Source organism: Pipistrellus hanaki, assembly GCF_964339955.1.
Source record: "Pipistrellus hanaki genome assembly, chromosome: 6".
Classification (NCBI taxonomy): domain Eukaryota; kingdom Metazoa; phylum Chordata; class Mammalia; order Chiroptera; family Vespertilionidae; genus Pipistrellus; species Pipistrellus hanaki.
In genome coordinates, this window is record NC_140508.1 from 13,397,770 (window position 1) to 13,425,264 (window position 27,495).

The following is a 27,495-nucleotide window of genomic DNA, read 5'->3' on the forward strand; positions in this document are numbered from 1 at the left end:
GACACATTACCCAGTACAAGGCCCGGGTACAGGAGAGGTGGGTGGGAGCAGAGAGAATGACTAAGTCAGCCGGGGAGTTCTGGAGTGTTTCAGGGGTGAAGTGACTCTGATGAGAGCTAGGGCAGAAGAATGAGTAGGAGTTAGCTAGAGGCATGGGGAGGAGGGGGAAAGGAGGAGGGGGGGCCAGGGAGAAGGGGAGGAGGCATTCCGGGAGAGGGAGCTTCCCAGCAGAGGTGTGTGGGGGGAGAAAGAACACCGTGTGTTCCCCGAGCCATTGAGTGGGGTGTGGGTGTGTGGGGGGTGGGGGTCCTCTCTGGAGATGGGGGCTGGAGAAGTAGGGGGGAACCAGATGACAATGTCCTGAAAGGCCTTGGGGAGGAGGTTATGCTTTCTCCAGTTGGTGCTGGGAGGAAAATCTTTAAAACTGGGCAATAAAGGATCAGCTTTGTGTTTTCATAAGATCTAGCCAGGAGGTAGGCACTGGGGACAGCAAATTAATGAGTTTTTCAGGGAAGGGCATGATTAAACGGCAGAATAAGTGGTGTGGCCCCTGAGACTTACAGAGGAGGCAGGCCATCCCTCCATTCATTTATTCTTTCATTCAGCACGTCTTTATGGAGGTCCAGCTCGGTGCCAGGCACAGGCTAGATGCTGGGGCTGCTCTGGGGATAAGACCAGCTGGGAGGCGGGGCAGGGGAATGTCACCAACAAGACTGCTTGGTGGCGGGGCAGGTAACTGCGAGGAGTGAAGAGGCAGGGCGGGGCCTGGGAGGAGAGAGCTCCAAGCCTCTGCCAGTGGTGTAGCCTGCTGGAAGGCGGGCTTCACAGTGCGGGTCTGACTCTTTAGAGGAGACGCTGGCATTTTTAAGTGAAACTTTCTGGTTTTTAAATGATGGCCACTGGTCGAACAGTGCCATGACTGAGAATAAGTGGAGTGCGTGCGTTTGTGTGTGTGTGTGTGTGTGTGTGTGTGTGTGTGTGTTCTATTTAGGATGGGAAAGCTCTGAGGGGGTGATATTTAAGTCTTACAAGGTGGTAAGGGTGGGGGTGAGGGAGAAGAAATGTACTAAGAGTTCAGAAAGGAGAAAACTTGGTGTGTTTGAAGAATCCAAAGGAAGGCCATGCCCGGAGCTTCCGGATGAAGGAGAAAAATGGCTCCAGGTGAACCCGAGGTGAGGTGGGCAGGGCCAGGTCATTGAGGAGAAGTTCACTGAGAAGCCATTTATACTAATAAAAGGATAATATGCTAATTAGACCAGATGTCTTCCGGTCATCCTTCCGGACAAAGCCACAGTGGCGAGGGCTGAGGCAGAGGCGGTTAGGGGCCATCAGGCTGTCAGGGGAGCAGTTAAGGGCATCAGGCTGGCAGGCAGAGGTGGTTAAGGGCGATCAGGCCGCATGGGAGCAGTTAGGGGCATCAGGCCAGTAGGCAAAGGCAGTTAGAGGCAATCAGGCAGGCAGACAGGCAAGTGATTAGGAGCCAGTGGTCCTGGATTATGAGAAGGATGCCCAACTGTTGGATGCCCAACTGCCCTGTGGGATGGGGCCTAAACTGGCAGTCGGACATTCCCCGAGGGGTCCCAGGTTGGAGAGGGTGCAGGCCAGGCTGAGGGACCCCCCTCCTGTGTGTGAATTTTGTGAACCAGGCCTCTAGTCTCTGAATAATTAGAAAAAACATTAAGGCCTGTGGCCTTTGAGTCTAGATCCAGAAGAAGGAGGAAACGAAGAGATGTTCTAGGGAGGAAAATGGTGAGAACAAAGTAATTTTCCAAGTTCTCACTCACCCTTGAGTGGAGGACAGCTGAAGAAGAGTGAGGCAGTGAGCACACTGGGATGGATCCCAGACCCTGAGAATCCTCGGGAGATGACATTTAAGTAGGGGGCTTGGTGCCATTTTATGGAGATCATTCAACCAAGGGCTTTGTTCTCTTCTGGATTTATCTTATCAGCCAGGGTGTCCCAAGCACGCCTGAGGCTAAGAATCATCTTGGGGGCATATTAAAAATGTGGAGTGAGGGGCCCCCTTCTGCGGTCCCATTTCTGGAATGGGGCTCAGGGAACCTGTAATCTTAACTATCATCCAGGGATTCTTACCCTTAGGTAAGTCTGGGGAAATGGTGATGAAGGCACATCATTACAGGTTTCCCACTTGGGAGTCAGAAGTGGGGGGTCCACGGTAGATTGAGGACAGGAAACGTGCAGGCAGAAGACCCTGGGGCCCTTGCTGGTGTCAGGACTCACGAGGGGGAAGGGCTGGAAGTGGGCTTTGTAAGGGGACCACTAGTCATTTCCCAGGGCTGTCATAACAAAGTCCAGCAAATGGGAGGCTTAGAACAACAGAACGGTGTCCTCTCACTGCTCTGGAAGCCAAAGGCAGAGGGAGAATCCGATGGAGGCCTCACTCCAGCTCCGAGGGTGGCCACCTTGCTGGCATTCTACAGGGGCATCACTCAAGTCTCCCATTTTATAATCACTTCGGATTTCCCCATGTTAATTTTAAGTTACATGTTGCCTGAAAGATGAGGAAAAAGACTATAGGATTCATACAGGGGTGAGGGACTTCCGGCCCACCGGCCATACAAGGCCTGCGAAGTCATTTGGTCTGGTCCTCCCACGGCATGGGAGGTGAGTTAATTAAATGTTTGACCAAATATATCAAGCTGGTTTTTGAGTTGATAACTTTGTACGGCCTGCGCACGATGTTATAAATATCCAAATGGCCCCTGGGCAGGAAAAAGGTCCGCTTCCCTGGTTTAAAAGCTGCTTGCCTGGCGTATGATCAGTTCTCCCAGTGCTTGTCCCGTGGATGGACAGAAATATTTTGTCGGGGACTTTGGGGTGCACTGTCAGAATAATGGGCACATTGAAGGCCCCTGCAGAGTGAATAGTGAGGAAACAAGAGACCAAGGCAACAAACCACGAGGAATAAGATGCTGGAGGCAGCTGCAGCTAATGACATCAATATTATGGAGCACTAAAATGTGCCAGGGCTGTTCTGTTCGTAAAGAATATTCCGTCTGTCTGCTCTCATTTCATTTCAAGTTGATCGACTCACCCAGTTTGCTTGGGACTTTCCCAGTTTTAGCCCCGAGAGTTCCAAAAAAAACCCAGAAAAAGTCCTAGCAAACACTATTTTATCTTCACGAAAACATACAGACAGTTACCACCGTTGTGTGATAGATGAGGACAGTGAGGCACAGAGAAGTTAAGTAACTTGCTCAGGGTCACACAGGTAAGGGGCAGAGCTGGGACTCAAACCCACGTCATTGATTTCCAGGCCCCTCACCCTTCCACATTGCCTTTTCTAGGGTAGAGGGAATTTTCAATTCTTGGTTTAAAAATACGCCTTCCTTTTTGAAATGCATCGTTTTGTTTGGAAGCAGCAGGCATGGTTGTGCCCTCTCCCCTGCCCTGAGGCGATCCTACAGGTAAAAAGTCAGTCAAGAGTCAGGTTGCAAGACTTGCTGCCTTCTAGGAGCCTTCTAGAAACATGACACCCTCCAGAGAACATGCCCCCACGGCCCCAGCATCTGATCAAAATTCCTCATGGGATTTTTTTTTTTTTTTTTTCCAGGAGGAGAGAGAGTGCTGTTCACTACAGAGAGGAGTTTCCAAAACGAAAATAAACCAGCAAACAACCCAACTCGTTAGCGGAGATCCAGTAACTGAGCCTTATTAAGTTCAACGTTAAGAAGAAGAAAACGAAATCACTTACAGAAACCCCTTTCTCCCTTGGGAGACATTTAAGAACCGAACATATTTTTAAAAAAACTTCAAGGAATGCCAAGTTTATGTAAAATTATACCAATGATGAAAGAGGCTTGAGAACAACAACAAAGCCATCCAAAGTCAATGCCCACGATTGCGTGCTCTTGGGAAACAGAAAGAAGGCGAGATCAAGGAAGCCAAGAGCATCTGAGCCCAGGGATGGGGAGCATGGGGGGGGGGGGGGGCCTGGTTCAGTCCTGCCTGCCTGTCCCTAAGCCAGCTAACCTGGGGGCAGTCTGCTCTCCCGAGGCTCCTCTCTGAAAGGGTCTGGTGTCTGCCTCAGAGGGCCGTGCTAAGAGCCCAGCAGGCTAGAAGTTGCATTTCACTAGCACTGCTTCTGGCCCACCGCACAGGCTGAGTCAATGGCACCTGTTCCTGGTCAGGATGCCTTTGGGCTTCGACTAGACAGAGATCTGAGCTAGTGTTTGCTGAAGGCTCCCGCCATGTCCGGCCTCAGTGAGGTGTCCCACAAACAGCCTGGTACTCAATCCTCACGGTAACTCAGGGACCGTGATGATTATTCCACTTGCAGATGTGAAGACCAAGGCACAGAGGAGAGGATCCAGGGTTTGGCTTAGAGTCACACAGAGAGGGGGGCTTAGGACCCAGGTTCATTCTAACTCTGCTTTTTACTGCACAACTTTCCAGGGAAACTTAAAAAAAATAAAATAATAGTAATATTTTTTTAAATTTTTTTTTAAAAGAAAATATATTTTATTGATTTTGTACAGAGAGGAAGAGAGAGAGATAGTTAGAAACATCGATGAGAGAGTGTCATCGATCAGCTGCCTCTTGCACACCCCCTACTGGGGATATGCCCGCAACCAAGGTACATGCCCTTGACCGGAATCGAACCCCGGACCTTTCAGTCCCCAAGCCGACGCTCTATCCATTGAGCCAAACCGGTTTCGGCAGTAATATTTTTTTTAAAAAAAATATGCCATTTTTCTAGTCTCAGGTCCCTTTAACTATTGAGATCTGTTTCTGGAAAGGGAAATTTCAACATGGAGCAAGGTGTGCCCGGCAGCCCTGTGGATGGGGGAGTTTTTGCCTGTGTGCAGAGGCAAAGACTTCAGGCTGAATGTTTTCCACATACTCGGAGGGCTTCCAGGCTGCAGACGTGAACCTGTGCCCTAGGGCTGAACCCAGCCCCCTCCTCCGTGCCATCACCCCGAGGTAAACGTGTCCAAAACCCTCCACGTAAATAGGGTAAACAGCAGTCCTTAAAATAGGACCTGCGTCTGGAGCCTGTGTTTACAGCTGCTTGCTCAGGATGGTAAGGAGAATGTTTATCTTAGTCCACAAACCCCGTCTGATTTTTGCAACGATGAGCAGTGAGAGCTGCTTGGCCTCTGCGTGCGGCCCTTGCTGGTACTTTCCTCTGCGGGTCCATGCTATGACGTGGGGTGGGGCGGGGGAACGGTCTCCTGGCTTCATCTGTAAATCAGCAGAATGGGCGTTCAGGGATGCTCCTCTGGAGTCTGGCCATGAACTTCAAGTCCTGAGCTCTCTCTCCCCTTTGCATGGCCCTGCTTGAGAAACCTGGGTTCTGGGCAAATTCCCTCCTGGGTCATCTATGTAGCCATTGGTCGGTGACATACTGATTCCTACACCAAACCTGGAGGGCCTGCGCCACTTTCAACCACTCCCTCCGCCCAGTGCTTCTCGGAGGCAGGGCTGAAGGACCAGCTTACAATTTCTAATTGTTACAGGTGGACACTTTTGTAAAATATAATAAAGATGAATTAACCGGGGGCGGGGGGGAATTTAAAAATCCCAAAGACATACAAAATGCAAGCCCCATTTAAAAAAATATTTTATTGATTTTTTACAGAGAGGAAGAGAGAGGGATAGAGAGTTAGAAACATCGATGAGAGAGAATCATCAATCAGCTGCCTCTTGCACACCCCCTACTGGGGACGTGCCCACAACCAAGGTACATGCCCTTGACCAGAATCAACCCAGGACCCTTCAGTCCTCAGGCCGAGGCTCTATCCACTGAGCCAAACCGGTTTCGGCAAGCCCCATTTTTTTTAGTGCTGGATTCCACATTTTGTGCAGACCACATTTGGATCAGCACGGGGTTTGTACACATAAGTTACAATCCAATGTGATAAATGTCCTCGTGGGTTGAGATCCCAAAAAGACAGGAACATAAATCGTTGTGTAGGAATCCAAAGGGCTCAATCATCTGTGGGGCCTCAGTTTCCCCACCCCACTGGGTTGTTGGGTGTGGCTAACACACAAAGCGCTGGACACACCCAGATTCGAGGAATATTGTGCAAGTCTCATCATCATTCCCTTTTGGTAGTTCAAGTACTCCGACTGCTCAGATTGGACCAGTTTAGAATTACAAAGCACCCTACAGATTAGAATATTTTTAAAAATCATTCGTATTCTAAAAGTAAAGCATTTTGTAGGGGAAAAAGAAAACCTCACCTTGTCAAGACCGGTTTGGCTCAATGGATAGAGTGTCGGCTTGGGGACTGAAGGGTCCCGGGTTCGATTCCGGTCAAGGGCATGTAACGTGGTTGCAGGCATATCCCCAGTAGGGGGTGTGCAAGAGGCAGCTGATCGATGACTCTCATTGATGTTTCTAACTCTCTATCTCTCTCTTCCTCTCTGTACAAAATCAATAAAATAAATAAATAAAGAAAGAAAGAAAGAAAGAAAACCTCACCTTTACCCTTCCTCCTAGGTCTTTTATTATATGCACATGAATATAGCAATGGGCTCATACCATACAGATTTAAAAAAAACAAATCTTGCTTACTTCACTCAATACCTATCATGGTGATACTTCCACTCTGCTACTTAGATGCCTTCCTCGTGTGTTTTTCCCCAGGTGGCATTGCCTTCCGAAGTCTAGGTATGTCATCGTTTAGTCTTGTGATGGCACGTAAGTCGTTATTACTCACAGTGTTGCAGTAAACATCATGTGCGTACGTCCCACACGTGTATATGTGTATTTTCTCTAGGATAGGTTCCAAGAAGCCAGTGGGTGTTGTAGGTGTTGTCAAAACAGTACTCTTGAAAGATAGTACAAATCACATCCTATGTTAAAGTTGGAAACGTGTGCTGTTGAACTCATTCCTCCTTTTGCTGATCAAGAAGCCAAAAGAGGCTGAAACCGGTTTGGCTCAGTGGATAGAGCGTCAGCCTGCTGGCCAAAAGGTTGCAGGTTCGATTCTGGTCAAGGGCAGGTACCTTGGTTTCGGGCACATCGCCAATGGGGGGTGTGCAAGAGGCAGCTGATCGATGATTCTCTCTCATCGATGTTTCTAACTCTCTATCCCTCTCTCTTCCTCTCTGTAAAAAAATCAATAGAATATATTAAAAGAAGAAGAAGAAGAAGAAGAAGAAGAAGAAGAAGAAGCCAAAAGTGGGGGAACCTGATCGAGGTCACAGGTGAGTTCAAGACAGAGCCAGGAACAGACTCCTGACTCTGTCTGGTGAAGTCCTAGTGTTTCCAGCGACCTCTCACAGCCCTGTGCCATTGGCCTTGACTGGTGGGGTGCCCTATGCAGAACCAGGAGTGAAGGCTTTGAATAATTATGTTTGTGTCACAGATTTTAACCGAGGTCCTTAAGATTGTGCCTTACATCCCTTAAGAAAGGGACCGTGATTTGGGGTGCCCTGGAAGCCCCGTTGGAGGAACATCTGATTCTCGTTTGACCTAGCCATCCTTGTCATATACTGTACAGGGACAGCTGAGAACAGTGAGTGAGCACAGAACTTGGCCTCCAAGCTTACCTCCGCCCTGACTCAGTTTCCCCACTTGGAAACAGTGACCTTCGCACAGAGTGATCGTGGAAATAGGGTAACCGCACGGCAAAGGCTTGGGGGGCTCTCGGGAAACAGTGTCCTCTCTTACCCTTCTCCTGGGGAGCTGAAAAGGATCGGGACTTGCGGTTGAGGTGTCCAACAGAGGGCAGTCTGAGCCGGACGTGGGATTTTCTGACACGGAGAGGGAGAGAAACATTAGGGAGAAGCACTCATGGTGCTAATTTGGCCTCAGAGTTCCGGTCTAATTGAGGTGAGAGTCCGTTTTTCTTATCACTGCTGCATTGCTCTGAAGAGGCTATTTGAGGACAAGAAGTGGCCACATCCCCAAATTCCACAGACACTCCCTGCACTGTAATCCCTCTCTGAGCCCTTCCTCTCCCAAATATCTGTCTGTGCTCCTTTGTCTTCAGTGGAATCCATCTCTGTGCTGGCCTCACTGTCTCTGGCCATCCAGGACCACCACTTTATTTTGGTCTCCCTCCCTGTAGCTGCCCGAATCCGAACACCTAACACCAAGCAGCACCTCAGGGCGGGCCTTCGAGATCTCCTGCTGAAACTCCTAGTAAACACCACAGGCAGGCGGGTCTGAGGCTACAGCCAGAGCAATCAGACCGCCTCTCAGAGCCTGGCTGACTGGGGGACCACCCCTCCACACCTTCGCCTGACACCCAGGGCTCTCCGGGGCCTGCCTCCAGCCCTGCACCTTCAGTCCCCAGATTCATGGCTGCCATTGATGGAGGGCGGGCTGTGTGAAGCAAAGGCCTTTTTAGGGATGATGTCATTCTGAGGAGATAGGAAGGATTATCATCACTCCTTTATGAACGAGGAAACCAAGAGTCAGAAGAATGTAGTGACTTGTGCCCTGACCAGGTAGCTCAGTTGGTTAGGGCATCGTCTCAGTTCACCAAGGTTGCAGGTTTGATCCCAAGTCAGGGAACATACAAGAATCAACCAGTAAATGCATAAATAAGTGGAACAACAAGTCAATGTTTCTCTCTCTCTCAAATCAATAAAAAACGAAACAAAAACAAAAAAAGAGGAAAGAAGAATAAAGTAATTATTTTTAAATTTCTCTTAAAACAGCTGGCAGTGTGGGCGCTTCCACTTGCCCGTGAGTGTGTGCGCAGCTCAGCCTCTCACCGATTCCGTGACACTCCCAAAGCACATGTGGCTGCACATATCACCCTGGTTCTCTCTCAGACCTACATTTGCTTTATTCCTGCCATAGCAGATCTGCTGATGTAATATAGTGAATGCGGCACCTGTAGTATTGCAAAATCAACATCAAAAAGGAAAACATAGCAATGGCTCAGCCAGTGTGGCTCAGTGGTTGAGCGTTGACCTATGAACCAGGAGGTCACGGTTTGATTCTGGTCAGAGCACATGTCTGGGTTGTGGGCTCAATCTCCAGTGTGGGGTGTGTCGGAAGCAGCCGATCAATGATTCTCTCTCGTCATTGATGTTTCTATCTCTCTCTCCCTCTCTGAAATAAAAAATACATTAAAAAAATAAAAACATATTTTCCATTTAATGTGGAAAATAATATGATAATTAATAAATAATAATACAAGAATAAACTGTTTGGCATACTCACAACTGTAAACCTGTATTTTTAAAAAGCAACAAAACAATAACAACATAGCAATGATTCTACACATATCTGTACTCAGGGGAGCAGCACTTACAAATAAAAACCTGATCATTTCTCTCCTCACCTCTTAGGAATAAAAAAATTTGAAAAAACAAAAAACAAAAAACCGACCTTAAAAACACAAAATGCAAGGATTCTGAGAGAAGTAGAGTTCTATTAAAGGTGCCTGTTAGGATGACGGTCCTTTTACTAGAAAATAAGCTGCAACAAGCCAGGGACTGTGTCTATCCTTACTGCGGATATGTGAGACTCTCGGGAAATGTTTGTTGAATGAGTAAAAGTTGACGATATGATTGGACTCAGAATGAACTTTTTTTGTTTTGTTTTTGTTTTTAAATATACCTTTCTTGATTTCAGAGAGGAAGAGAGAGGGAGCGACAGAAACATCCATGATGAGAAAGAATCACTCATCGGCTGCCTCCTGCACACCCCACTCTGGGGATGGAGCCCACAACCCCAGCATGTGCCCTGACTGGGAATCGAACCATGACCTCCTGGTTCATAGGTTGACCCCCAATCACTGAGTCCCCCTAGCCAGGCTGAGTTTCTGGACTGGGCCCCTCGAGAAAGAACTAAGTGTTGACCAACACTTTCGAGTTTGCAGTATTCCCTCCCCGCATAATCTCACCGGGTCCTTACAATCACCTTGTGGCTGGGGAAGTAGCATCCCCACTTTTAGGAGGAGGTCGGGAGCAGTACAATGCTGTGCTCAAGATCCCATAGTGAGTGGCAGGGGCCAGATCTTGGGAATCTAAAGCCAGGTCTCTTTCCACTGTCAGCAGGCCCATGGAAGTGCAGTGACCGGTGACCACATTAAGCAGGGCTTGGGTTCCGCACCTGTAGAGCCGATGCTTTGCTGGCCCCATTTCTACACCCCGAGCACCCAGGCCTGGGTCCTTGGACCTCTTCTCATCTGTGACTCCTCCCCCAGGTGGTCTCATCCAATGACACGGCTTCACATAGATATCTCCTGCCCCCATCTCTCTCCTTATGTGTGTATTTACCTGCCTCCTCAGCCCCTTACTTATCAGGCAGCTCAAAGGGAACTTGTGCTCTCTCCACCCTCTGCTCCTCAAGAAGCCGTTTCCTCCTCAGCGATGGCAACTCCATCTTTGCAGATGTGTCTTCCAGATGACTACAACCCCACGTCCAAGACTATCGGCTTGACTTCCAAAAATTGCCAGGACTGGTTTGGCTCAGTGGATAGAGCGTCGGCCTGCGGACTGAAAGGTCCCGGGTTTGATTCCGGTCAAGGGCATGTACCTTGGTTGCGGGCACATCCCCAGTGGGGGGTGTGCAAGAGGCAGCTGGTCGATGTTTCTCTCTCATCGACGTTTCTAACACTCTGTCCCTCTCAATTCCTCTCTGTGTAAAATCAATAAAATATATTTAAAAAAAAAACAAAAAAACAAAAATACCCAGAATCCAGCTGTTCTCACCACTTTCAGATTTTGTGCTCTGGACCGAGTCTCCATCTCTGGCTTGGACTCATGCAGTAGCCACCTCTCTGGTTTCTCTGCTTCTACCCCTGCCCCTTCCTCTACGGTCTATTCCCCACACCACGCCAGAAGGTAAAATGTGGAACAACCTAGTGACAGCCTGTCCCTCCTCTGGTTAAAGCCCTTTGAAAATGTCTGATCTCACACAGAGTTAATCCAAACTCCTCACAATAGCCTTTGTTAGCCTAAATCTTTCCTCCCCCCCCACCCCCAACCTTATCTCCTACCACCCTCCCCTCACTCAGGGCCTGTGAGGTCCCCCTGCCTCTCTCACTTCTTCCTGCTCTCTGCTTCCGGGCGAGAAAGGCTCAGGTGCTGGACATACCTACTCGCTTTCTTTGTTTATTATTTGCCTCCCCGACGAGGTGAGCTCCTCTAAGGCACGGACTTTATTTCCAGGACCTAGAATAGTTCTGTTCCAGGGTCAGTGCTCGTCAGTGAATGAGGCCGAGAGATGGAAACCTACGTAGTTCTAAGAGGCAGTGACCACCTTAGGCCAGTGGTCGGCAAACTCATTAGTCCACAGAGCCAAACATCAACAGTACAATGATTGAAATTTCTTTTGAGAGCCACATTTTTTAAACTTAAACTTCTTCTGATGCCACTTCTTCAAAATAGACTCGCCCAGGCAGTGGTATTTTGGAAGAGCCACACTCAAGGGGCCAATGAGCCTCATGTGGCTCGCGGCCACGGATTGCCGACCACTGCCTTAGGCTAAACCCAAGGCATCACATCTCCACCTGACCTGGCAAAAGGGGAGCCAGGGCACCGGCGGTGTTGCCAAAACACAAAAGAGGTGGCGTATATTCAGGTGAAACAAGACACAGACTCTGAGAAGACTCCCCGCTTGAGGCAGAGGCTGGAGACGGTGATGCTGTAGATGTGTGCCTCGCGTGAAACAGAACAAACAGAGGAGATAAGCAGGTGCCGGCCATCGAGGAGGGACAGGTGCCAGCACGCTGCTGAGCTCATGGCTGGGACTCCCCGATTCCCCCTCCCCTCACCCCGGGGCGGGGGGCTCGTTCCCATCACGATTGTAAGATGAAGCTGAGGCGCCGCTGAGCCGAGTAGCATGTGTGTCATCGCTCCGTTAACAATCTCTCCCGGACATTCCATTTCTCTGGTTTTAGGGTAGGTCCTTAGCCTGCCTGGTTAAGGAGCACCTGTGGCCGTGCTTGTCCTGAGGCGAGTTGGGAAACGATGCACTTTCTGGGAAAGGCCAGGGAAGACGGGAGACTGACTTTGGGAGGCAATGCTGCTCTTCTTGGGGCTGCAGCGACCAGCCGTCCCGGCCGCTCTGTCCCTCAGCCAGGCCCGCTAGGGGTCCCCGATGGCGTGGTGTCTCGGGTGAGAAACACGCTGGGGGCATGTGCTGGGCGCCTGCTCCCCTTCACTCTCCCCCCTTTCAGATGTCCCCATCGTCTCCAACTAGGTTTGCGCTGGTCCCCGAGTTCTGACCATTGTGTCCTTCATCCCTGTGACCTCCCCCCTGCCTCCCCCTTCTCCCTTTAAAAATATTGCAAGATTTCCCCCATGGCTGTTGAAACCATATGGTAAAAATATCCAAGTACATATTTTTAAAAAATGCATTCTATAAAAGAAACGATTCTATCTCAACAACTGGAATCCAACCAGAATTAAACAAGAATTCAACAAATATGTATTTGTTTTGGGTACGCACGGCTCAGAGCAGAGCCCGGGAGTGTGAGCCGCAGGAAGAAGACGGTCTGCTGTGTAAAAGGAGGCGGCTGTCACCGCCCGGCGGACACGGCGCCCCCAGGTTACGGCTCTCTGGCACTTAACGAACACACACCCTCCATCCCTGCGTGGAGGTGTCAGGAGTGCTCCATCATCTCCTGTGTGACACGGACCACGTTTTCCAAACAATGAGCACAATGTCTCCCTTAAGGAAACTTGCAATCGAAAGATTCGAGGGATCGGAATGTGTAATCCAAAACAGACCTGCGAGGAAGACTGAGTTTTACAGCCCAAGAAGAGAATGACTTTATTGGCTATAAAATAAAGCCCACATGCTATACGTTGGCCCGAACCTACCCTGTGGATCCCCCCCCCCCCCTTCCGCTCCCCCAAATAGACCTAAGATTAAAAATCAGCCAGCCTCCTCGTAGCTGTGGGGCATCAGGTGTAAGTCACTCAGGCCCATTGGAACCTCAGCCCCCTGTGAACAGGGGCTAGTGCCTCCCAGGGGAGGCGTGAGCAATGAGAGGACACCCCTCCTGGCCAGTTTCGGGTGTTTCCAGTTGTTCCCAGGATAGTTGTATCACGTTAGGCAGAATTGTGACCGAGGCACTGTCTCCATTAGGAGATTTAGTACGGTCCAAGGAGGTGCATATAGGTGCCAAGTTGACAAGGGGTAGACTGGTGATGGCTTTCATGTCGGCATGATGGGTAAAGGATGCCCGGAGGGCCGGTGGGTGTGGCTGGGAGGGTGTCTTGGGAGAGATTAGTGATGAACCAGGAGGGTGAGTGGGGAAGGGCACCCTCATCAATGCTACTGGCCATCCTCCAATCTGCCGAGGGCCTGCATCTGGCAATAGGGAGGAGGAAGAGCAGATTTGTGCCCTTGGAGCTGGGACATTCATCTTCGGGCCGTGGCCACAGCTCCCCGGCTTCTCGGGCCTTCGGATTTGGACTGAATTCCACCGGCTCGTTCCTGTTTCTCCAGGTTATAGGTGGCACATCGTGGGATTTCTGGGGTTCCGTAACTGCGTGAACCAGTTTCTACAGTGCCTCCTCGTAGGTCACTCTGTGTCCCATCGGTTCAGTTTCTCTGGAGAACCCTGATAAACGCATCACCGTCATTTTTGTTTCCCTTCTGACCTGGACACTCCCAGCCCCCATGTTTGTGCTTATGTGATTCCTTCAGCCTAGCATGCCCCTTGAATCTTTGTATGCCCTAAGCCTGGGGTTTGCAAACCTCGGCTCGCAAGCCACATGCGGCTCTTTGGGCCCTTGAGTGTGGCTCTTCCACAAAATACCCCGGCCTGGGCGAGTCTATTTTGAAGAAGTGGCGTTAGAAGAAGTTTAAGTTAAAAAAAATGTGGCTCTCAAAAGAAATGTCAATCGTTGTACTGTTGATATTTGGCTCTGTGGACTAATGAGTTTGCCCACCACTGCCCTAGGCCAACCCTGCAAAATTCTGCTCAAATGCTGCCTCTTCCAAGAAGTCTTCCCAGATGCTGCCAGTCAGAAGCCATTTCTTCCAGATCCTGTCTCATCACGCACGACTATATCTCTGAAACAGCGGCTGCAGCAAACTGCTCTCCATGTGCGGCCTGCTAGCCTTCGGGCAAACGGCACCATGCCCATCGAGTTGCTCAAACCCCAACCAGGCATTCTTCCCGACACCCCGCTCTTCACCACTCTTCAAAACTATCCACTTTGCCCATCTCAGTCCACTCTTTATCTTATTTTTCCATCACTGTTGATGCCCCCTGTATCCAGCCCACTCACCCCAGAGACCATTCCAAAATGCAAACCTATATTGCCATTGTATGCCTCCGACCTTCAGTGGCTCCCGTTAGTCTGAGGTTGAAGATAAAAGCTCCTAAGCAGGGGCCACAGTGCCTTGTGTGGCTGGATATCTGTTTGGCTGCATCTTTTCTTTTTGTTTTGTTTGAGATATAATGTAAATGCCATAAAAACCACCCTTTAAAGTGCACAGTTCAGTGGTTTTAAATATGTTAAGGGAGCTGTACAGCTGTCACCACTGTTTCATGCCAGAATATTTTCATCACCCCCAAAGCAGCTCCGTAGCCATTAACAGTCACCGTCCATTTACCCCTCCCCCACCCCTCCGGCCCCAGCCCCTGGCAACTAGGAGTCTGCTTTCTGTCTCCATGGATCTGCCTATTCTGGACATTTCGCCTAAATGCAGTCTGCAGTAGGCCTCTGTGTCTGGCTCCTTCCACTTCGCATAATGTTTTCAAGATTCTCCGGCATCGCAGCACGCGTTAAAAACAAAACTCCATCCCGTGAGATGGAGTCGGGGAGCCCTGGAGGGGGAGCTCTCCGCGCTGCCACCCGGACCCCCAGAGGAGGACATACACAGAGGAGGGAGGAGGACTTCTCCTTGTCCAGCAAACGCCTCAGTGGCCACCGGGGCCTCTTCAGCTGGCTGCCTTAGGTGGGGCTCCTGGTGAAGAGCTGACACACTCTGCCAACGAGAAGCCGTGACCACCTGAGCTCTCCAGAAACAGCCCTCCCAGCGCCCCCCCCCCCCCCCCTATCCCTGGCACAAGCCAGTCCGTCTTCTGTTCTTCATGCCTGTCTGGGATTCTCTAGTCTGCCTGTCCCAGATTGCAGTTTCTCTGCTGTTTCTACATACACCCATCTTGCTGGTAATATAAATGACTCTCTATATATGTGTGTAAATATGTATATATATATATATTTTTTCTTTCTTTTTTTCTTTTTAAGAGGAAGGGAGAGGAGAAACATCAATGATGAGAGAGAATCATTGATAGGCTGCTCCTGCACCACACCTAATGGGGATCAAGCTGCAACCTGGGCATGTGCCCTGTCCAGGAATTGAACCATGACCTTTTGGTTCATAGGTCAATGCTCAACCACTGAGCCACACCAGCCTGGTTTGACTCTTATTTTTTTAAGAATATATTTTATTAATTTTTTACAGAGAGGAAGGGAGAGGGTTAGAGAGTCAGAAACATCCATGAGAGAGAAACATCGATCAGCTGCCTCCTGCACACCTCCCACTGGTGATGTGCCCGCAACCAAGGTAAATGCCCTTGACCGGAACCACACCTGGGACCTTTCAGTCTGCAGGCTGATGCTCTATCCACTGAGCCAAACTGGTTAGGGCTGACTCTTATTTTTTAAGGTCAACACATGTATCAGCATTTTACTCCTTTGTGTGGCTGAATAGTATCCCAGTGTGTGGCTGTACCGCCCTTTGCCTATGCACTTACCAGCTGATGAACGCTTGGGCTGTTTCTCCTTTTTGGATTAGGAATACTGCTGCTGAGAACACTTGTGTTCATGCTCTGCTATTCTCACGTGGGCGGGCTCCCTCGCATTGCTGCCGGCATCTGACCATGGGGCCCGGGCTGAAGGGTCCAGGTGCCCCACGCGCACGCCCTGCAGTGGCCTGGCTGTCGGCCGGCCGAGGTGCGGAGGTTCCCTTCCCTACAGTCCTCCAGCTTCCGGCCCAGCCTCCTTCGCCACTGCTGGTCTTGAGGTTGCAAGAAAGTGAAAACAGCCGAAACCGGTTTGGCTCAGTGGATAGAGCGTCGGTCTGCGGACTGAAAGGTCCCAGGTTCGATTCCGGTCAAGGGCATGTACATTGGTTGCAGGCACATCTCCAGTGGGGAGTGTGCAGGAGGCAGCTGGTCGATGATTCTCTCTCACCGGCATTTCTAACTCTCTATCCCTCTCCCTTCCTCTCTGTAAAAAATCAATTAAAAAAGAAAGAAAGAAAGTGAAAGCAAAGACAGGAAGTGCAGGGAGAAGGTCCCGAAGCTGGCGACCCATCCCTGCCAGCTCATTCTGTGGGTCAGAGCAAGTCACAGCCCCGAAGGGGTGGACATCCAGACTCCCCCTCCCACGGGAGGAGAAGGGTCAGCCCGCTGCAGGGGACCATGAGTCTGGGAAGGCATATAATATTGACCCTCACAGCAGTCTCTCCGGAGTGCACCCTCGAGGTCCTTGTTCTGGAGCCCAAAGGGCAGCTCTGGGCTGTGCTTATCCACGGAGAGACCCCGGGGACCCTGAGTCTCTCAGCCTGCATCTCCTCAGCCTTCTCCACCTCCGTCTCCAGGCCCAGACGAGAGAGGTCCAGTTCCAAGGACCTCTCTCGTCTGGGCCTGGAGACGGAGGTGGAGAAGGCTGAGGAGATGCAGGTTGACTGTGTTCTTCCCCAATTTTTTTTTTGGTTTAATCTGGGGAGCGGGACCTCCTTTTTGCTTTGGTTCAGTCATGATCTCATTTTACTTTCTTGCTATGGTCTTGTCTCTCTTTCAACCTGGCTGCCATGAAAAGCCCAGTTAGTCAAGCATCCCGGCTAGATCTTACTTGGAAAGCGCCTAAGGATGGAGAACATCGATTCTAGAACTCCTTGAGTCGGAATCCGGGCCCCCACCACTGACTTCCCCTTCCTATGCTGCCATCTCCTCCTCTCTGGCTTGGGACCCTGATGCCTGGGATAGTGGGGGAGCAGGGAGGGAGGTGGTCAGTGGGAATCTCTCAGGACGGGGCACAGCTCCGGCACCACCCAGGCAGCGAGGAAGGAGCCTAGCAGGCCATTTGCCCAAGGGTCAGGCTGTGAGGAGGGGGTGGAGAAGAAGGGGGCAGCGTGTGATCTCCCTCAGTGCATCACCTCCCTCAGTGCATCCACTGCAGAGGGAGCCTCCATGCGCAGTGGCTCCTGCTCAACACGGCATCTCGCTCTGGCCCTGTGGTGAGGCATTTGTGCTTTTGGTATAAATTATAAACCTAAACATATGCAGGGTTTGTTTTCCCCCCAGAGCAGATTCCAACCGGCACGACACCGGCCAAGACAAATATGTGGTGCGCGTCAGCCATTGTCTCGGGCCCCGCGTGCTCGCGCGGTTGAGCGGCAGGGAATCCGGAGAATGGCTTTGAAGGGGACGGCCATTCGCGCTCCTGGCACCGGGGTCCAATTTAGGCGGCGCACATTTTGAAGCGTTTCCTAGAAATTTGTGGCGAAGAGAGACGGGCGTGGGGCGGGGGCGCAGAGGGCTCTTATCAAATGATACAGGATGCGTTTGGGGGGGTGGGGGTGGGGGTGGTGTCATCGAAGCACTCAATGGAGCCGTGGCCCTGAACTGAACTGAAGGAGGATCGCAGAATTCCTCAGGGGGGGGGGGGAGGGGTAAGTCATCCCGGGAATGCAAAGCTCGCTCTCCGTGTTATGCTTGTAAGGAAACGACTGACTGTCACCGAGTGGAGAATGTCAGGTCCTCCGAGAAACCCCCTGAGCATTCACGTGCAGGAAACTGTTTACTTAACTGGGGCTGGTTCTGAAAGTATGTGACTCCTGAGGGCCCCGAGGGAGGGTGGCCGGTGTCTGGGTTTTCTTTCAGGTCAGGACGAGGCCTCTAATAGTCCCTCCAACTGATAAGGGGGTTGCAGGGCAGGTTCATTCTCTGCTGAATCGATGTTTATGGCCCCGGGGCCGAGGCCAGCCCAGAGCCTGTCATCCCAGATGCCTCCCCAGCTCACCAGAGCGCACGTCTGTCTGACGGGTGAGCGGAGGTGCCGCAGAGGCTGCGGCGGATGGGAGTGCAGGGGCAAGGGCCTGGAAGGGATGGAGATGCTTATCTCCAGGGAGAATCCAGCACGCTGACGCCCCTGTCAGTGCTGAGCGCCGACAGGGTGGGCAGCAGCGGAGGGTTCTGCTGCCACCTTCCGCAGGAGAATGATGGGTTGTGCCAAGTGGGGGTGGGTTTGGGAGGCTGTTCCTCCTGTTAGAAGCACCCCCCCCCCTTCCCAAGCAGGAGACAGGAAGGGGACCACGTGGGTCTATACAGCCAAGCTCTGGCTCAACAGGGCAGGCGGCAAAGGCTGTGGGACTGGCCATCCCCCGAGGGCCTGGGAACAGAGGTGTTCTAGAAAGATCACGTAACCTTTCTGCTTCCTCATCCTTCCCTGGTGACACACTTCCCGGGGCTTCCCCTCCGTTCTAAAGGCAGCGGCCCCTCCCCTCTGCCCTGACGACAGCACTCACCACCTGGGCCCGGACAGGTGCCCGACACGCCCGTGCGCACGGAACACTTCCTCTCTGCCCGTCTCTGTCGCCAAACGCCACCTGGCCGTGGGGCACGGTGACACCTGCCCTGCTCACCTCGCGAGGGCACGCGGGCAGAGACGGGGAGTCGTGTGGGAGTGTTAGAAGCGCGGTGTGGTCTGGAAGTGTGCGCCTGACAGCTCAGGGCCCAGAGAGGTCACCTGGAGTCACAGATCCTCCTCGTTGCCAGGCACCTCTTCGCCTGAAGTGCCGGCAGCTCAGCAGCCACCCGGCCAACGTCACCTGCCACCTGGGCTCTTACATTCTTAAATATTTCTCTTTAGATTGATTTCCTTTGTCTGCTAGCTCTTTGTTTAGACAAACTTATAACCTGCTGGGAAGTTGAGATAGTAACGCCACAAACAGCCAAATATCTCTCACCTAGATTCACCAATTGTTAATATTTGTGTCACATTTGCTCTCTCTATTTCTCTCCATATATACATTAAACAGCAACAACATGGGCTCTAGCCAGTGTGGCTCAGTGGATAGAGCGTCGGCCTGCAGACTGAAGGGTCCCGGGTTAGATTCTGGTCAAGGGCATGTATCTTGGTTGCAGGCTCCTCCCCAACCCAGGCCCTGGTTGAGGCACCTGCAGGAGGTAACCAATTGACGTGTTTTTCTTACATAGGTACCCTGTTTCCCCGAAAATAAAACAGTGTCTTATATTAATTTTGTCTCCCAAAGTTGCGCTAGGTCTTATTTTCAGGGGATGTCTTATTTTTCCATGCGTTAGGTCTTATTTTCGGAGGATGTCTTATTTTTGAGGAAACACGGTATTTCCCTTTGTCTTTCCCTCTCTCTCACACTTGCTCTAAATATCAATGGAAAAATATCCTCAGGTGAGGATTAAAACAACAACAACAACATGGAATTATTTGTTTTCTAGGTCTGTTAAAATGTTTAAATTTTCACTTTTAGAACCATTTTAGATTTTTTTAAAAAATATATATTTTTATTAATTTTTTATAGAGAGGAAGAGAGAGGGATAAAGAGTTAGAAACATCGATGAGAGAGAAACATCCATCAGCTGCCTCTTGCACACCCCCTACTGGGGATGTGCCCCCAACCAAGGTGCATGCCCTTGATCGGAATCAAACCTGGGACCCTTCAGTCCGCAGGCCGACACTCTATCTACTGAGCCAAACCGGTTTGGCAAATCATTTTAGATTTAAATAAAAGTGACAGAGAGTGTACAGAGAATTTTTATGTAACGTGTCTCCAGTTTCGCACTGTCTCCGTTACTGTTGACATCTTACACGTTATGGAGCATTTGTTACAATGAAAGCACCAATACTGATACACTAGAGGCCTGTGGGATCGGCCACAATTGGCTCTCCAGCATCCCCCGAGGAGTCCCAGATTGTGGGAGGGGGCAGGCCAGGCGGAGGGACCTCACCGGTGCGGTGCTCGATTGGGGCCAGGGAAGGGTGTAGGAGGTTGGCCGGCCAGGGAAGGATTGCAGGAGGGCTCTAGGGCATGGCCGGCCCATTTCGCTCAGTCCTGATTGGCTGGACCCCAGCAGTAAGCAAACCAACTGGTCAGAGCTTCTCCCCCCTGGTGGTCAGTAAATATCATAGCAACTGATTGACCGGTCAACTGCCTGCCCCCTGGTGGTCAGTGCACATTAGAGGGAGCAGTTGAGCAGCCTTAGCATATGTTAGCATATTACTCTTTGATTAGTTGAATGGACAAAGGGACAGACACTAAGCATATTAGGCTTTTATTATACAGGATTATCATGAACTAAACTCCATGTTTTGTTAGTTTTTCCTTATCTGGAAATACTTTCAAACTTTAAAATTGTAAAGACTGGAATGTGTCCCTGGGAAACCACAGTTCTAGCTGGAGGCTGTTGGCCGCTGAGTGAAGAAAGCCTGAGGCCGGCTTTCTCTTGGTCCAAAGGCAGGTTAGGAAATGGTGGAGGTGTTCAGGCAGAGGCCAGGTGGAACTGGAAGAGCATTGTCCCAGGTTTAACATGACCTTCCCACTGTATCTGGTGCCCAGTCTGCGTGTCACCAAGTCCTGTCGGGTGCCAACCGATGTGAGCCTGGGAAGTGGTGCCGTCTGGCTATGTGAGGCCTTCAGGTGGCTGGACACCCCAAGTCCAGGATGACCGACTTCCAAACCTGGGGCTTTCTTCTGCCCCTACTAACTCAGGGCTAGGGGGAACGTCATTTGTCTTCTCCACAGCAACTCCCCCGGATAAAGCCGCCTCTGGACAAGCGAAGCACACAGAGAACGTTCCGGAGAATTCCATCCATAGCGCATGAGAATGCACCCTGCGTGGGATACAAGGTCCGCTGGCCCCTCCTGCCTGTGAGACGTGGTGCTCCCTGCAGCCAGCAAGGGGGAGGAACGTGGCTCTGTCGATACCGTGCTCTCTCAGTAGCCCTTTGTCTGAACTTGTTCAAATGTATTCCTTTATATTTTTTTATTGATTTTCCACAGAGAGGAAGGGAAAGGGATAGAGAGCTAGAAACATCGATGAGAGAGAAACATCCATCAGCTGCCTCCTGCACACCCCCTACCGGGGATGTGCCCGCAACCAAGGTACATGCCCTTGACTGGAATCAGTCCGCAGACCGACGCTCTATCCACTGAGCCAAACCTGTTTCTGCTCAACTGTATTCCTTTAAAGCGCCTCAGAAAGGGTTTCGTGTTTTATACGTTAGAGCAGTGACATGGTTTCCTGGGACGAAGCCATCCCTCTCCAGTCCTTTCCTTTCAAGTGCGGATCTGCTGTCGGTGCCAGGAGGCCGGGCCGCTGCAGGAGGACTGGACAGCTCCCTGCTCCGAAGGAATTTCACTCTGATAAGTCACTGTTGGCTCAAGGGGTCCCCACATCTAACCCGAGGTGACCCCACTGGACCGTTTGCAGAACGTCTGGGTTCGCGCCTGAGGCTGGCTGTTTATTTCCCCGCTGACAGGGTGCAGAGTTCTGACGTGGTCCAAGGAGGCAAATGGGGTGTGTGTGTGTGTGTGTGTGTGTGTGTGTGTGGAGATGAGGTTTTCTCCTTGTGTGAGGTGCCGTGTCCCCAGAGAAGGAGGTTGGCTGGGATGTAACAGGCAAATCCATTTTCCTTCTTCGAAATGAAGCTATTACAGGTCGGAGCATCGCCCTGAAGCCTTCTGCCGCCCCCTCTCCCAGAGGCAATGACTCAGTTTGGTTTGTATTCTTCCAGACTATTTTCCTGGCTTCCTATGGGTTTCCATAGTGTTTCATTTTATGTGTGTGTGCGTGAGGGGGAGGCTCACACCATCAGGATTATAAAATGTTCCATTCTGACCCCCGTGTCCCTCAATAATACATCTTGGAGACGCACGCATCTCTGTTGTTACACACTGACAACCCTCCGTCTTCTTAAGCCACGGTACCACTCTCCCGCGCTCTGTTCAACAGTCCTTGTTTGATGGATATCTATGTCCAACCGTTTCCTGGGACAAACCTCTCCGTGTGTGCCTCCCCAGGCACAAGCGCAAGTGATGTCTGGGTGCACCCTCCGCTCACTTTTGGTTTTCAAAGCTCTTGCCCCGTCACCCCTCAGGGTGTGCGTGTGGGGGGAGCGGGGCGGGAGGTGTCAGTTTCTGTTTTGTGGGGCTGTTTGGCCCCGGTTTCTTGTCTGCTGGGCTGCAGGGTGGAAAGGAGCCAAGGCGAGGCCGAGAGAAATGCGTCTCTAGGTGTCAGAGGCCCGGAGGCCCCGCGGCCCGGCCGCCCTCAATGGGGACTTTGTTCCCGGTGACATCCCTGAGCTGAATCCAAAAGCAAGACTCATGAGGTGACCAGGGGAGCTGGGACCCCACCCCTTGACTCAGAGACACCACGTTTCTGGGAGTCTCACACGCACACATGTAACAGGGGAGGGTGTGTGTGCGGGGAGGGGGGGAGGGGGGAGGTGGCGCAAACCCTGAAATAATTAGGTTGTAAAAAAGGGGAAAAGGTAATAAAAGAAGCTGACTACTCACTATAAAGATGTAAAGGGGGAAAGCCAAGCCAACTCGCATCCTAGGAGGTGGGGGAGGTGCAGGGGGGGGGGGCGCCGGGGGTTTGGGGGAAACCCAGGACTGGAGGAAGGGGTGAGGGGAGGATCAGATCCCCGGCTGAGGAGGGGACGGGTGGCAGAGAGGGGAGAAAGGAGGGGAAGGAGAAAGCAGGGGGAGGAGGTGGCGAGGTAAGGGGAGGAAGGGGGGGGGGAGGGAGGAAAGAGGCTGGGTCCCTGTCTGTTTGTGATTAGCACCAGCCCCGCAGGACGGAGTAAACAGAACCGTCGAGGCGTCCCACACCCCCTCCGAGGCAAAGCAGGAATCAGACGCTCCGGGATTCATCGCGCAGAGCTCAGGACACACCACGGGCGCGGCGTGGACCCGGAGCTCGCTGCCTTTTCCCAGTCGCCCTGCCAGGAGCGGGTGGCGGGTGGGACGTGAAGGGCCAGGGCCCGCCTGCCGGGGCCACAGGGAGTCCCAGTGACACTGACGGCAAATCGGCGGCGCGCAGAGCGGCCGGCATCCGGGGGCGCGGGCCGCTGGGGGCGCCCCGGCCGGCTTCCTGGAACCCGGCCCCGCAGCCGCCTGCACCCTGCCTCCGCCAGATAAGAGCCGGCGGCTGCGCTATCGGAGCCGGCAGCGGAGACCGCGGGGACAGCGGGCTCCCGGGAGGAGGAGGCAGAGTCCTGGCCGGGTCCTGCCTGAATGGGACCCGCTGGCGGGCTCCAGCCTCCAACCGGGCTGCTCCCAGGAGGACGGTGACCGGGCGCTAACGGTGCGGACCTGCGGATGGTGAGTGCGAGCGGCTGCTCCAGGTGCGGCTGGGGGGATAGAAGGAGGGGGGGGGGGGGACCAGCCCGGGAGGGAGGGGAGGTGTGAGGGGGCAGCAGGTCCTCACCCTCGGCTGGAGCTCCCGGAGCCGAGGGAGGGAGCCCGCGCTGGAGCTGATGGCATTGCAGGGTCTCGCTGTGTGACGCCGGTCAAGTTCCTCGCCCTCTCTGGGCCTCCGTTTGTCCATCTCTAAAACGGAGCGGCTGAGCGAGGCGATCTCTAAGGGGGTCTTGCTAGGACGGCTGTTTCTTGTGTGTCTGCTTGTGCACCAGGCACTGTGCTAGGCATTTGGAAACTTTAGCCCAGGGAATCCCCACAATCCCCCAGAGAGGAGGTGGTATTATTATTACTATTTATTATTATTATTATTATTATTATTATTATTATTATTATTCTCTTCATTGTACGCTGAGCAAGCAGAGGCTCAGAGAGGGGAATAACTTGCCCAAGGACACGCAGCCGGTCCCTGGCCGAGATGAGAACCAGATTTCGGGTTTTCCCAACTTGACTTTCACTAACGTTTCCACTGCCAGTATTCTGCGTTCTGAGCTTGTGATGATCGCCCCAGGAAGCCGGGGTGGAGGAGGAGGGAGCGTTGTCGGGAGGAGGGAGGCAGAGACGTGGACAGAGGAAGAAGTGACCGGCTGAGCAGCCTTAGCTCCCTGGGGGTCTGTCTGCCCCGGGCAGGGGCGCTCTGTGCTGGGAAGGGACGGGCAGGGCTGCTGGTGTGAATGAAGTGCGCCCGCCCACCGCCCGGTGTCATTCGCTGTGTTTGCTGCTCTGTGGCCGGGAGAGAAGAGGGTTAATCTTAGGCAGGGCTGCGGAGGGCTGGGTGTGGAAAGAGTGGCATATGTCTCCACTAGGTTTTGTTCCAGTTTTATTTTGCCTTTTCAAAAATGTGTTTCAAATCACTTCGGGCCCCCTCTGCTCCTCCGTAGAAAGGGAATTGTGAAACACAAACAGTGCTTTCCACAAGTACCCCCCCTCCCCCCCCACTTCCCACACTAATACCATCACCGGTGGTTTGCATGTGCGGCCCTGCAGCTGGGGCCGGCAGCCGCCAAGAGATAAGAAATGCGCAGCAGGGCCGTGGCAGGTGGGAAGCCCCTCGGGTGGCAGGCATCTGGACGGAGTTGGAGGTCCTGGCACCCAGATGTGGCCTCCTGTTTGCTCTTCCCTGGAAAATTCCACCCCACAGCGCCTCTGCACTGACTCAGACCTCCTGTCCTTTCAGGAACTGGCTCAGCCTTAGGCACAAGCCCAGACCGGGGTGGTGGGCCCAGCTCCAGGGGGACTGGCCGGTCCCAGAAGCCCCCTCGGTCCTGGGCAAGCAAGGACCTTGGCACCTATGATGCTGCCTGTGCTCCTGAGGCTATTTCCATCCGGGGTGGCTGTCTGGTCGGAATACTACTGCCGTGTGCTGTGGTGCCTCTCTTACCTTTACTGCCAGCGATGGCAGGCTGGCAGCCTGACGCTGATCGTGTTGGGAGTGTTTACATTCGGGGAATTGGCAAATGAGTGTGAGGCAGGGCTTGATTTGCTGTTCTGTTCATTGTCTAGATTTGAGAAGGCGAGGGAGAATTAACCACACAGATTACACATAAAAGCCTGCTGCCTCTCTAGCTGTCACACTGTGCATAGCACCAAACATCGAGCAAGTTGCTCGTGTCATTGGAAAAAGGGTTTAAGCTCGACTGCTCTTTGTTGTATCATGGTGGTCTTACTCCTGAAGGTAAAATTAAATATCAATCGACATTCCTGAAGAACTACAGGGGCCCATCCATTACAGCCATAGGTTGACTACAGATGCAAGAATAGAGGGGGGGGAAAATCAATGAAAATGTTCTGTGTGAAACAATGGATGATATGAATTGTACAAAAAGGGGCATTATAAATTTTGTTTTTATTTGTAAATTGTGTGCTACTCTCATCCTTTATGTCAATACAATGTATAATAACCCTAAGTATATGTATGTATGTGCATGTGTGCATGCATGTGTGTGTATGTGCATATATAGTATTTGTATGCATACACATGTGCGCACACACACAGACACACTTTCTCCTGGGGAGCTGTGGTTAACCCTTTACCCGCCCACCAGAGGCCCACAGTAACTCAGAAGCCCTGGGGTGGACCGTCCACAGCCCTCAGCCAGAAGGATTCAAACTCCAGGCACTGGGCCTTGGAACCCTTCCCTCAACTTCCTCTTCTCAGCTGGACAGCCAAACTGCTCTCCCTGCCCTGATCTCAGAGATGGAAGTAAGGGCTGGGATGGGAGCAGGGCCTGGGATGGGTGGAGGGGCTGGGATGGGTGCAGGGCTGGGATGGGTGGAGGGGCTGGGATGGGTGGAGGGGCTGGGATGGGTGGGGGGGCTGGGATGGGTGTGGGGGTTGGGATGGGTGCGGGGGCTGGGATGGGTGCGGGGGCTGGGATGGGTGTGGGGGCTGGGATGGATGCGGAGGCTGGGATGGGTGCAGAGGCTGGGATGGGTGCAGGGCTGGATGAAGGGGCTGGGATGGGTGGAGGGGCTGGGATGGGTGCGGGGGCTGGGATGGGTGCAGGGCTGGGATGGGTGCGGGGGCTGGGATGGGTGGAGGGGCTGGGATGGGTGCAGGGCTGGGATGGGTGTGGGGGTTGGGATGGGTGCAGGGCTGGGATGGGTGCAGGGCTGGGATGGGTGCAGGGGCTGGGATGGGTGCGGGGGCTGGGATGGGTGCAGGGCTGGGACGGGTGCGGGGGTTGGTGGGTAGGAGGCATTGTCCTCACTGGTAGCATCTCTGGTGGCCCCTCAGTGGCAGCTGCCCGCTCATTCCATCCACTTCAGGTCTTGCCCTGCCAGCCTGTATTTTCACGCAGAGGGACCGATTCTCTAACACAAACGGCATCTTGGCCCAAGCAGAAGGAAGGGCTAAGCCAAAACTATAGGAAAGTTAGCACAGCTTTCTATTTTTAGAAACTTTAGGAGCCAGGTGGGCCCTTTCCAGCTCTCCCGAGTCCGCAAGCACGAGAGGAAAATATTTCTCCTCTCCAAGTTCCGCCTCCCCGCAGCCCAGGCCAAGGAGGGGGCCCAGGTAGGGACACTGGCGAAGAGAAGTGTGTTGTGGTGGCAGAGGGCAGCCACAGCAATTTTATTTCGTTTTATTTAAAAAATATATTTGTATTGATTTCAGAGAGGAAGGGAGAGAGCGGTGGAAACATCAATGAGGAGAGGAAACCACTGGTCGGCTGCCTCCTGCACACTCCTCAGTGGGAATCAAAGCTGCAACCCGGGCCTGTGTCCTGATCGGGAATTGAACCGCAGGTCAATGCTGAGCCATGCCGGCGGGCCATAGCAACTTCAAAAATAACTAAAAACGGGGTTTATTATCATTTTTATTTTGTGTGGCAGGAAGGGCAGTCCTGAGTTTAAATCTTCACTCCAGGTAATTAAGGGTTAGATGTACCTGTTCTCCCAGACCCGTGGTCAGCAAACCGTGGTTCGAGAGCCACATGTGGCTCTTTGGCCCCTTGAGTGTGGCTCTTCCACAAAATACCTCGGCCTGGGCAAGTCTATTTTGAAGAAGTGGCGTTAGAAGAAGTTTAAGTTTAAAAAATGTGGCTCTCAAAAGAAATTTTAATCGTTGTCCTGTTGATATTTGGCTCTGTTGACTACTGAGTTTGCCAACCACTGGCCTAAACCATTCCTTTCAGTGCCGGCACGACAGGAGCTCCAGAAGGCTGTAAGAAGCACACCCTTTCGATAACCACGTCTCTCCTTGTTACCAGGTCTCCAACTTTCTCGATCCCAAAACACACGAGTATAACCTAGCTTAAGGTGACCAGACGTCCGCTTTTGTCCCGCGTCCCACAGCGTTTTAAAAAAGTCCCGATTTTTTTACTTTTTAAAAACGCCTCGGGACAAATTGTTAAAAATCGGGACTGTCCCGCCAAAAGCGGGACGTCTGGTCATCTTAAAGCTGCATCCACTCTTCCGTAAAAAGAATCTGACAGGCTCTGCCCGTCACCTGTACCTGGACGCTGACTGCTTCCTGTCGCCACCACTGATCTGCCTGGCCCAAGTGGCACCATCTTTCTCTGGACCCTTCCAGCTGCCTCGTCCCCGGGCCTCTGCTTCTCCCCCCGCCGCTCTGACAGTGATCTCCACCTGCAGCCAGTCGGGTCCTAGAAGGAAGTCAGATCCCGTCCTTC

At 52.2% G+C, this 27,495-nt stretch overlaps 1 protein-coding gene across 2 annotated transcripts in view; it reads left to right on the forward strand.

The window, feature by feature from the left end:
- Positions 1-22,701: 22,701 nt before the first annotated feature.
- RIPOR3 (RIPOR family member 3) overlaps positions 22,702-27,495 on the forward strand; it is a 69,892-nt gene continuing 65,098 nt past the window's right edge. The window contains exon 1 of one of the 2 annotated variants that reach the window (XM_084887087.1): positions 22,702-23,266. In XM_084887087.1, coding sequence (XP_084743213.1) covers positions 23,264-23,266 — 3 coding nt within the window. In that variant the 5' untranslated portion in view covers positions 22,702-23,263. The remainder of the gene's footprint in view (positions 23,267-27,495) is intronic. The other variant, XM_084887088.1, reaches the window with a different exon arrangement.